Here is a 12,295-nt window from a genome sequence, read left to right on the forward strand (position 1 = left end):
ATCAACGTCAGTGCTGTGAATATCCACTGATGAGGCCTGTCTGTGTGATTGTCATTTCATAAAATACTTTTATATTCAGTCATTTCCAGAGAATCAGTAATGACTTGCACTTTTGTTTCCCTTTTTAATTCGACTGTCTGCTTCAAAAGATCTAAGCGTCTACACCAGGATAATATACTGTACTTTACAAGTTTCACTCTTTCTTTCCATTCTCACGATGTGTCTCTGCCTCGCACACTCACACTCACACACACACACAAACACTCTCTCTCAGGGGTAACTGGGTTGTTTGCCACTTTTAAACTACATCTTGGATCCAGTCAAAATTCCTTTCTCCTCATCTCATTTCCTGTTGTAGCTTTCTCCAAAGCTAACCACTCTCCAGTTCTCTATTTGGCTGACATCTCTTGCTCGCTCTCTGTCTGTCTGTCTCTCCCTCTCTATTGCTTTCTCTCTGTCTGTCTGCCTCTCTCTCTGTCTGTCTCTCCCTCTCTCCTGCCCACCCGCTCTCTTTCTCTGCAATCTTCTCTGTTGATTGTATTTCTTCTCTGTCCCTAAAGCTTCTATCTCACAGGGCTGCGCGTTAGCCATATAGCTACTGTGAGCATTTCACCTGTTACTCCTCCCATGTGGTCACGTCAGGGAAGATTACAAGTCGAGTATTTTTCACAAGATTCTGGCTGTCTGAAACTAGTCAGCAATCAAGGAAAAGGAACTAAGCTATACATTCAATGCGTCCATTACGTTGTTTGAATCACTCAAGCTTCCTCATTTCTGTCATTCTTGCCTCCATTTCTACATTTTTCTGTGCAGGAATGAGGGAGGGAGGGGGGTCGAGCCTTTCTGTGTCGATCTGCTCCTGATTATGTTTGCCCCTTTTTGCGGTGCTGTTGTTATTATTTTTGCTTCCCCCTCAAGTTTTTTGCATGCACACCACACAGAGCTCACATACATATATTTGCACAGTGTGGTTTTGGTCAGATACTAGGGCAAAATATTCTCCAAGAGCAGTTGCACTGATGCTTGATGAAAAAAGAAAGTTGCTACTGTTGTTTTCTTAGTTTGCTTGTTTGTTTTTGTTGATTTCTACCTGTTTTGAATCTTGAGGAGAGAAAACACACCCCACTGGAGAAAGTAAAAGAGGAAGTAGCCAGAAATAGAGAAAAATGAAATCTAGTTAAAGCTAATTTTGAAAAAGAAAATGAAAATAACTATGTGGACAAACGTAATGTAGATGGAAAAAAGGGGAAAAATGGCAATTCGTGAACAGAATAACAAGCTGTGAGATGAACACACTGAAGTTTAAGTCTTTAATCTAGTGTGGTGAATGGCAGCACTACTGGAGAGGACCATGACTTTCTGACAAATTCACTATCCATCAGACATAAACAGATAAATATGGAAAACCAAAATTTGTAGACTCCACCCTCAAGTTATAAACTTCCCTTAAACTGACAAACTCCAAAGTTGCTGTTTCTTATCAACTTATCCAGAATTATAAGAATTATAACTGTACAGCACTTCCCTCTGCCCAAAGCAGGAAGCTACAGGATGTCCCCCATGTTTTAATGTGTGGAAACGATGGCGATAACTGGACTAATGCTGTGAAGTGATGTTACTGCAGGGTTTACATCTTTCACCTGAATAACTACAGACATTATAGTTCATCAGTACACACTTGTTCAAGACCTCTTAGGATCACTTTTTTAACTCCAACCCTGGAAACTTGTTGCATAGTCACTGTTAACTTATCGTGCATTAAACAAAACAGCAATGTTTTCCCTTTATCTAAAACCAAACTACATGTTTAAGGCCTTGTTTCTGATGTGGCTGTTGTGCACCATATATGCCCAGCATCTCAATAAAAATGAGGCCAAGGGGTCCTGGTCAAGCATTGCCAGGGCTGCCAACACGAGCCACAAGCACCACATTCACCTGTGGTTTGTAAAAAGAGGCAAAGGTTGGATGCTGAGAAAATCACTCCAAACGGTGTGACCTGCTTGTTAAAGTAGTGTTTTATTTTTCCCAGCTTTCAACAAATTTGAGCCATTGATAATGTAATGAGCAATGTAGCACATGAATTTTGCCAACATGAATAATTAGGATCGGGGTTAATAATTTCCCAGGACAATATGATTTATTGGTTAGTAACTAGTCAGTGACCACAGTTTTTAAGGAACCTCCCAACACTGTTCAGACATGTATGTGCTTTAATAGTATGTGTAACACTCATGGAATACATTAGTAATGACGGTAAAGGCCGCCAGGTAAACTACAGTCAGCATCATGTTTCTCCTGGGAATCAGCCAAAACAATGACACGACAAACACTAAGACTAAGCAAGATTGCCTGGCATCAGTTTAACTCTAAGTTATGTTTGTGACCATAGACTATGCTTGAAGCACCTGCACTATTCAAGACCATCAACTGACGTTACGTGTCTGGTTGAAATGATAACATCACTATCACACTACATTGAGCGATATGTTGTAGCCAGCCAGATTTTGCAATGTTTGAATTACAGAGATGCTCACAAATGCCAGAAGAACCTTATTTATTGTATAATAGCGCAAACAGCTACTGAGCCAGATGCTATATTGCAATATGTGATGCCACACTTTATTATTCATGTGATAGTTTTCATCACAGCTCTCACTGGTAATAATTCAACATAATAGACTAGATATAGTCAAGAAGCGCTAATGCACTGACAAACGTCACTCATTAGCTGTTGACAGTAGATGGATGAGTAGTGCTAGACTGCATAATGCACATAAAATCTTCTAAGTGAGAGCGGACAATTTGTTTTGTTCGATTGTTGACAGATTCGGGCTACATTTCTTCTGAAGCATCAGCCTGTGTCACACACTGCTGGGGCTGTGGGGGAGCAGAAGGGAGGCAGGAGTTAAATTATCCATCAGAGTTAGTTTTTTAGTCGTCGTGCCGTTAAAGGGTTAGGGTTAGATAAGTGTTTTCAAATATTAGCAGCAAAACATTTTTAATACAGTCACATTCTTACATATACTTTATAGGATGAGGTGAATTTTGGAGCTTTTTGCATCATCGACAGCTTTTTAAAAATAGATATAATAGATCTTAAAAACTTTAACATAAGGGTTTTGCCACAAATATAGTCAGTTTGGTTATTAAAATCTCAACAAAATATGACTCTATACTCTATACAAATCCTTTGGTGCCTCTACACGGAATATCAACAAAAGTTGACAACTGAATTTTCTTTGTGATGGATTACCTAAAGAATCACTGACTAGTTTCACAAAGCAGATAAGTGGTTTTCATATCATATTAGCCTGAACTGAAAGCTGCTTCATTGAGTCCTTCCCCCACCCCCTTCCTGCACCAACACCACCACCACCATACATGCGCACACAGAGCTGAGAAAGTGGTGGTAATCCCATGATGTTTTGGTAACTAGGGTGACCTGAATGGTTCAATCCAATCAAGCAACCTCACAGGTCGTGAATGAGAGCCGGAGATTGGAGCAGATTCAGGAGTGTGGGGTGAATGAGGAGGATTAGAGGATGCAGATATAATAAAAGTTGGAGTAGAAATGAGAGCGAAGCGGTGACAGGAGAGAGATCTAATAATAGTGGGAAGAAAAGGGATAAAGAGAAAGATAAAAGAGACTTACATAATTGTGCTGCTCACACACAAAAACACGGTCTGTAAAAACTATTCTGGCAGTGTGTGCCATGTTTTTCAGCTCAAGTATAGTTTGGATTTGTGAATGAATGTTGGTATTGTGAATTGTGTAATGATCCTCATAACGTATGAATCAGCCTGAATCAGAGTCATAACACTTCTGGATTACAACCCTCACAAAGGGAATTTAACCACCTCTGTTAGTCTCAGAATGAATTTATATGCATTTCAAATCAAATCAAATCCAATCAGATTTATTTGTATAGCACCAAATCATAACAAAGTTACATCAAGGCACTTTACATGTAGAGCAGGTCTAGACCAAACTCTTTATAAAATTATTTAAAGAGGCCCAACAGATCCCCGATGAGCAAGCACTTGGCGGCAGTGGCAAGGAAAAACTTCAACAGGCACAGATATGATTTTTCTTTACTTTAGTAACTACCTGTTTATCACCACTGCTTGAAATAATGTATTTTGCAAAGACTTTCTAGCAACAACAGCACGTTGTGTAGGAGCTCAAGTGATAAGTCAGGTGTCTGTTTCTTTGGGTTTTTTGTTTTTTTTTTAAAGTTCTTTATTGTAAATAAGTCTTTTTTTTTTTTTTTGAAAACTCATAACAAACCATGCTTCAAGCTGCCTTTTTGCTTTATCAGATGTTCTTTTTGGACAGCTGAATAGTTTTGTCAAGCCTCTTTTCACATGCTCTTGGCTGTGCCCTACCATAACTGTCTCCATCTGTAATGGACGATCATATCCACTTCACACTGTGGTTGGCCAGTTGTTAGGATGTGAGAAAATGCATGTGGTTTACACGTCTTTCTCAACCTCTTGCTTTTCATTTTTTGCACAACTGTTTCAACAGTTGAGTGCACCATTATGGATGGGTCTAGCAGTTATCTCCATATTTAGATGATTATCATGCCTCCCTTCCTTGTCAAACAGCCAGCTTTTTATATCTTTGCGGATCAACTATTAACAGTTTTGACTCAGCTGGACAATTTATGAACTAGTTGGTGCAGTAGACTTTCTCTTTATCTTGTCTGACTTTCCTGCCGTCATATACCCCCATCCGAGCCCCTTGTCTCCTCCTGATATGCGTGAATTTTTAAAAGCAGCTTTGTATTTTCACTAAACAGCTGGGAATAGTAGTTTTAGTAAACACGCCTCAAGCAGTAGTAAAGGATGCATTAGTCAAGGGACCATATACAGGCACCGAATTATTGCTAGTTGTGGTATTTGCTGTCAATAAGAAAAGAGCTATTCTTTAAATACTGACATTTCCTCCAGGATTTTCCTCCGCTGTCTAGTCTCGTGGTTGCGCAGTGTGTGAATAAATCACAGGTTTTTATCTTAAAAGTGTATGCCATGTTAGGGAACACTTCATGACTAATTTGATTACGAACCTCCTTCCACCGAAGGCACATGATTCATTGATGCAACAATTCTTCCTCTTAAAGAATTAAACTGGTCTTGTGTGCTTGGGAAATCCTGAGCAGGGATTGTCAGAAAAGGAGGGCTCTGTTGTTGTCTTTCGCATTAATAGAATTTATTTGAGCTGGCAAGTGCTCATTTTCTTGTGAAATACAGGACGCTTCAGCTCTTCAGGCCTCTAAGACTAGCCCAAAGAATATATATAGATTTTAATGCATAAGGCTGGGACTAAAAATGTGGTGAGCCACTGTCGTACATAATGAGAATGAGTCACTTTTCTAGCAGCACCCACCCACTGACTCATGCTTTCAAGCCAAAGAGGTCGCAAATTACAAGTCAGAAAAAAATGCAAAATTTGCTAAAGCTGAGTTAGTTGGCTGAATGGCAGGCTCACTTTTCCATGCAGATAATTGATAATTGAGTATTATTGGACCATGACAACAATGACAAAATTGGGTTAACTCAACTATAGTCTCTGGCCCTGGGTGTCCCTGAGGACAAGAGAAACAGAACAAGGAACAGAGCTACGACCAACATGGACCAATATGGATCTTAAGGCTTCATAAAGAAGAATATATTTCGGCAATGGGACTTGAGCACCACTTTTGCTGCTTTGTGTATGTATGTGTGTGTCTCACGGATGGTTGGACTGCATTCTTGAGAAAGGGAGTGCTGTGTGTCACACAGATTAAGTTTCTGAATGATTGAGGAAATGGTCAACACAGATTCCTTCATTCACAGATTTGACAGCACACACACACACACACACACCCACAAACACATACACATGGATACACATAACAGCAGTTGTTTCATTCCATTTTGAATGTTAAATTATTGCTTTTGTGGGGAGTTTTTTTGTGGATTTCCAGAGAGCACAATTTGATCCTTGTGTGCCCAGTACAAAAGTAGTCATCCTGGCAGAGTTAAGCTCATTATACCTGCTGTTGGATTAGGTGATGTAATGACAATAAAACGGTGTATCAAAGAGTCATGCAGCCAGCTGGATCACCCATACATTAAAAGCTAAAACAGGTGTGAACTTACATAATGTTTTGGGGGTTTTTAAAGCCTGCTGTTCGTGTTCATAAGTAAGTACTAGCAGCAGTGTACATGAATAAACACATTCTTATTGCTTAAAACAGCATTCCTAAATAATAGCTGATCATTCTCTGCTTTCTTGCTCTCTTTCTTCTTTTCCTCCTCCTTCTTTGTGCAGGAGAAGCAAAAAACATCCCTCCATACCCTGGGCCAAACAGGATGAGGGACTGTTACTGTACTGTCAACTTGGACCAAGAGGAGGTCTTCAGGACCAAGATTGTGGAGAAGTCCCTTTGGTACGCTGCAGGCCCCATCACTCTTTTTCTACATCTCCCCTCTTCTCTCATCCTCTCAGTGTGTATATACAATGTGAAATCAAAACTCAAAAATGGTGTTGTTTAATATATTTTTGTTTAGGCAACGCAAAGTGCAAACAATGGAGCAAGAGAGGGAATGCAACAATGGACTAGGTGCATAAGTATGGGAATAATGTGGAAAGATGGAGACCTGTAGGCCTCCAGTTACTCAAAGCTACCTGAGATTCATGATGATCAGCTCTGAGCAAATGCTAGGATCGCCATTTTAGAGTTTATGGACATGAAGCTAGTCTTGACGATTATTTGCGTTATTGAGTTAGACGAATTCTGAGAGCCTAAAGGGAAACTTCCCAAATCTTCCAGCAAGTAATTACAAACAGGCCTGCTGTTGTAGCCAAACAAGCAAACAAATCCATAGCAAGATGGAGATACACATGGTTTTCATATAATGTCTGTCAAGTGATTGATTGAGAAAGTCAATTGACTTGTTGAGAGAATGATGAAACTCTTTTATCTGTGATGTGAGTGTTAACTCCCTGATTATTTTACTGACATGCCAGACCACACTGAAAAATATCACAGAGGTAATAGTTTATGGATTAACCAGTCATTCAGTGAGTAAACAAGAACAGTTGGGAGATCTTACAACCCAATACTTTTCACTACTGACACTTTATGCAAATGGTGCTAAGTAGCATATCTGCACTATCCAACAACCTACATCTATGTATTTGTAAGACATAAGTACATTGCATTGCCTAAAAGAAAGTAATATTACAAATCTTATCTAGTAATTATGACTTCTGTCATAATGAATAAATTACCTTTCAGATTAGCTTTTCAACAGGATTTACACCAAAATTTCCCGATTTCACCCCAACCCAAAATTCATTTGTGTTTGTTGTACAAACGGTTATTTCAGTCACAGTTTCCTTGTGTCTCCTCTAACTTCCAGTCCATTCTATGGGGAGGACTTCTACTGTGAGATCCCACGAAGCTTCAGACACCTCTCCTTTTACATCTTTGACAGGGATGTGTTCAGGAGGGACTACAGCATCGGTGAGTAAACCGCAGCACCGTCTGTTATAAACTTTTCAGACCTAACACTGCTTGAGAGATGAGTCAAGACCATTTTGATCTCTGGTGAGAGTTTGGAAAGAGTAAAAAGCTTCAGCAGCCTTAACTTGACTTTTTTGTTGAATGAAAGTACAGCACCACTGAAAATGGACTACAATAACTAAACATTTCAATCTATTACAGTATTGGTATTGGAGATCCAAAAATATTCAAATTAGCTATGGTGACAGATAAATATGATTATATCACTGAACCAGATTATGCCACCTCAATCAGATGTGAAGATGCTTTGATTTATAAACCAAACATTTAGTTTTGTGAGCTTTTAAAAGCTGCATATGGATTTTATTGCCTTTATGCAACATTAAGCATAAGTACATAGCATTTTATAACACTGAATACCTCAAAGGCAGTTGAATATTGATGGCTGATGGTGTTTTTGTGGGTTTGAGTATGTGTATGTGTGAGTGCAAGAAAGAGACCACAAAGTTTCTGGGTGTGATTTGCATCAGTGTTTGTTAGTATCACTACTAACATGACAGGGTCATTTTCAGGCCACTGAAAATGCACTTTGTGACCACTTCTGCAGCAGGTGCCCGACTCACAGTCAGATGAAACAGGTGTTTAGATTTTCAGTACATGAGAAAACAGGAGATGTGAGAGCGTCTCAGTTTTTGTTGAGCATTTGTTGTGCCCTGGCACTTGACACTTCAGTGAACACTTTGTTGAGTTTTGTTTTCGCCTCGTTTTGTCTTTGTTGTGTGTTGATGTGTGCGTAGGCAAGGTTGCGGTGAAGAAAGAGGACCTGCAGAAGTACCACGGCAAAGACACCTGGTTCCAGCTACAACCTGTCAGTGCTGACTCAGAGGTGCAGGTCAGTACTGAGATAAACACACGCGCACACACACACCATTTTTAAAACAAAGCATCCTCTCTTAATCCTCTCCACAGAACCATAAAACTCTCAGGGCTAGATGACGATCATTTATATTTCTGCTTCACATCTTCCAAAATGTGTCTGTTTCATTCCAAAACCTGGTATTACCTGCTGCTTTGTATGGTTGGACTTGTTTAGACAACATTTAAAGCCAGCCCTCAAATGCATTTACGTCGGTGGTGGTGAAAAGCAGGCCTTCATTTGACTGATGTGAGACATGAGACAATTCCACATCTTCCATGCAGCATTCACAGATGCACAAGAGTGATGAGCAATGTTTGAAGCAGGGCAGAAGCCAAATAAACAGAGCGTGTGTGCACCTGAAACACTTGCAGCCTGGGTCTGTCTGAGTACGCAATAATATCGCATGAATTCACCCCCATCACACATTTGTTTGTCAGTGTCTAGTAAAAGAGCGGGTACACAACTTTTACCACATTCTCACTTGACATGAATGCACAACTCGAGGGGGTCAACCTGATGAAGAAAGTACTGGGTTCTCAAACTTTGATTCACGGTTGAGAGTAATACTAACAGACATCATACTGTGTTACAGAAGTACGTTCTTTCCTGTTGTCTTTGGGAATATTGGAAGGCAGTCTTGTACATTTGCTCTGAGAACTGCTACAACTTAGAAATCACACAAATACATTAAGATAATATCTTCATCAATTTGACAACGGGACTTGTTTCTATTTTGCTCGCGTTTTCTTGAGTTGCCCTACATTGAGCCCTCACGGCCACCGTAGTCTTGACTGAAGAATTTCAAATGTCGATCGTTCATTCTGCACACCTTCTCACATAGTGGAAGTTACTGAGAATGAGATGCCTATTTAGATTCAGGTTATAGCTGTTTTGTCAGTACTGATGGAAAATCAATTTCCTTGCCTTTCTCTGAAAGAAAGGACAAGATTTCAGTCATGACTGGACAGTGCGGTGGAAATAGATAAAGGACAGTCAGCCCATTTCATGTAAACATTTAAAAGTGAACTTAATAAAGAAGGGAAGAGTGACTGCAATTGTGCATATATATGACTATATGACCCAATTTGTGGAACAGAGCATACTGTATTGTCTTTGTTACATTATTGATTTCATATCTGATATTTGAAATATTTCTGTAATCCTCTGTGGAAGTGAATTTTTGCACTTCTTCTACACGCTCATTTAAGCCATGTTTTACTGTTCACTATTCAACATTCTCACTCACCCACATGCATGCATGCACAGATAGGAACGCACACACACACACACACACACACACACACACACACACACACACACACACACACACACACATGCACACAGAGCGAGAGACACAGTGAACAGTGAACAGTAACATCTGCAGACAGATGGGTGTGTGTAGCCCTGGAGCAGGGATCAGAAACAGAGACACATTCATCCGAGGAGCTGGGGAGAGGAAGGATGTGTGAGAGAGTGACAGAAAAGAGAGAAAAGCGAGGGAGAAGAATCAAATGAAGTAGGAAGATAGAGTGTCCCTCTTCTCTTTTCAATAGAGGACGCATTGTTTGACCTGTGCGCACATGTGTAAGTGCGTGTGTTTGTTCCCTCTGCTTGAATTGGCCAGAAAGAGCAACGCCTGTGAGTTCGCATACTGATGCTGTTAATTAATGGAGCTTTTCTAGACAGCTGCACCAATACACTGTCATTATGTCATTAATCCAATCACTTCAATGAGAAAATAACTTTGGCATGACAGGAATATTTTCATATGATGCTCCTTTTTTTATAGCAGTAGTGGCTCATCAGTTGTTTGTAATATGTCCAATATTAAACAATATATACAGTACATAAGATGTTTGATGTTAATATACACTTCTGGATACATTTAAGCACAGTGTTTCATGTATTTGATTGTATCTTCAGGGGCCTAGCATTTATTTATTTTTTTATTTATTTGATCAAGGTAGAGCATGTCGTGGGCAGTGTGGTGGCATAGTGGTTAGTGCTGTTGCCCTACATTAAGAAAGTTGTGGGTTTAGCTCTGGGGCCTTTCTGTGCAGAGTTTTCATGTTCTCCTCGTGTCTGCGTGGGTTTCTTCCGGCTACTCCGGTTTCCTCCCACCGTCCAAAGACATCATGTTTGGGTTAACTCTGTCTCTGTGTGTTGGCCCTGTGATGGACTGGTGACCTGTCCAGGGTGAACCCCGCCCTCGCTGTGAGCTGAAATGCGAGCCAGAAACGGAAGAGCGGTAGAAAATGAATGAATGAGAACATTTTGCACATGCACACACACACGCGCGCACACATACGCACAGCATGGTCTGATGAGCACTCCAAATGACATGCTTGCGGATTTTACCAGGAGCAAGATCACAGAGGGTAACTTTGTGGATCTGTTGATGGTGATTTTTCCAGGTGCCCCTGATGACACACTAAATATAACACACGTCCATTGTCAATGTGTTTGCGAGAGAGATCAAAGGGAGTGGGTCAAGAAGATAATAAATAAAATAATAACAAAAATAATAATAAAATAAAATAAGATCGTATCCATTTGGAATAGTGAAAATCAATTTGCGGTGATGAAATTTTGTATTGTGTCATTCACAAATAGATCAAGGTACCACAACACACTGTGGTACAGTAGAGCTACAGAGCTGGGCACGGCACCCTCCAATCAAAGCTATGTGTGCCTCTCGTTTGGTGAAAAAGGATTTCATGTTACACATGCGAATTGAGACCTGTGTAATTAATTGTGGTCGCCAAATCTGAAGTCAGCTTGAATAGTTTACAATTGAGATTGCACATTTAACTCATACTCATCAATTAACTGGAGGTACATGGTTTCAGTGGATAGTGATCATTCAGCCTGTCACTGGGCACCTGGCTGCGTGACAACCCCTCCACTGGAAAAATATGTGATGCATAAAATCAGATGTGTGTGTGTGTGTGTGTGTGTGTGTGTGTGTATGTTCTATAGGGGAAAGTGCACCTGGAGCTGCGTCTGAGTGAAGTCATCACAGACAGTGGAGTCATCAGCCATAAACTAGCCACACGGTGAGCAGTGTGCGTGCGCACACAGACACACACACACATGCACAGTTGTACAATATTTCATGTGCATTATATTAAATATTCACCTTACCATGTGCTGTGTTTGTATTTGATGTATCTCACTCATATGCATTGAAAGCAGAGTTTATGCGAAGAGCAAAAAATGTGGAAATGTGTCATTTCTTGGTTTTTATACATTTGAAACAGCTATTCCCAGTTTTCTAGAGATCTAACTGGCGTAAGTCATCAGTACTCCAGTCAAGATATACTGTAACTTTTCTCCTGGATAATTTTTGGTAGAATCTGGTAGCAGTCCAGTTTGTCCATATGATAAGTCTTGAAGCAGCAGTCTTAAAGATCCTAAAGAATGTAAACAGAAAAACACTGTTGGGATGTTTTTAATTTGTTTTTTCTCCCCACATATGGACATTGTGTATAACCTTGTAGCCAAACAAAGGTGTTGAGTGTGCACTTTCCTCATCAAACATTTGCAAAGCTTTTTTTTTTTTTTAATCGTCTGGAAACCTGTTTATCTCCAGGTTTTCTTGCCAGAAGGCGCTTCCTTCCTGACCTTTGTTGTCAGTTCACTGCTGCCAACTGAAGAACTGTGTGTGAATCAATATATTGTGGATGTGGAAGTCATGAATAGATAAATCTGCTCTTATAGCATTGTTAGTCTGCATGTGTGTGAGTGTGTTGCAGTGTGTGTGTTAGTTAGATGAGATTTGTATTTGTGTGATGTGTGTGTTTTGCTTGCTTGCCCTCCGTCGCTTCCTCTGTGAGGAAAATCTGATGACTAGCTTGGCGCG

General features: G+C 40.1%; 1 protein-coding gene across 1 annotated transcript in view; it reads left to right on the plus strand.

The window, feature by feature from the left end:
* rasa3 (RAS p21 protein activator 3) overlaps window positions 1-12,295 on the plus strand; it is a 32,634-nt gene that overhangs the window by 6,660 nt on the left and 13,679 nt on the right. The window contains exons 2-5 of the mRNA XM_029497875.1: window positions 6,317-6,434; window positions 7,411-7,514; window positions 8,312-8,406; window positions 11,413-11,489. Of these exons, the coding sequence (XP_029353735.1) occupies window positions 6,317-6,434; window positions 7,411-7,514; window positions 8,312-8,406; window positions 11,413-11,489 (394 nt within the window). The remainder of the gene's footprint in view (window positions 1-6,316; window positions 6,435-7,410; window positions 7,515-8,311; window positions 8,407-11,412; window positions 11,490-12,295) is intronic.

This window comes from Echeneis naucrates, chromosome 3, assembly GCF_900963305.1.
Source record: "Echeneis naucrates chromosome 3, fEcheNa1.1, whole genome shotgun sequence".
NCBI classification, from domain to species: domain Eukaryota; kingdom Metazoa; phylum Chordata; class Actinopteri; order Carangiformes; family Echeneidae; genus Echeneis; species Echeneis naucrates.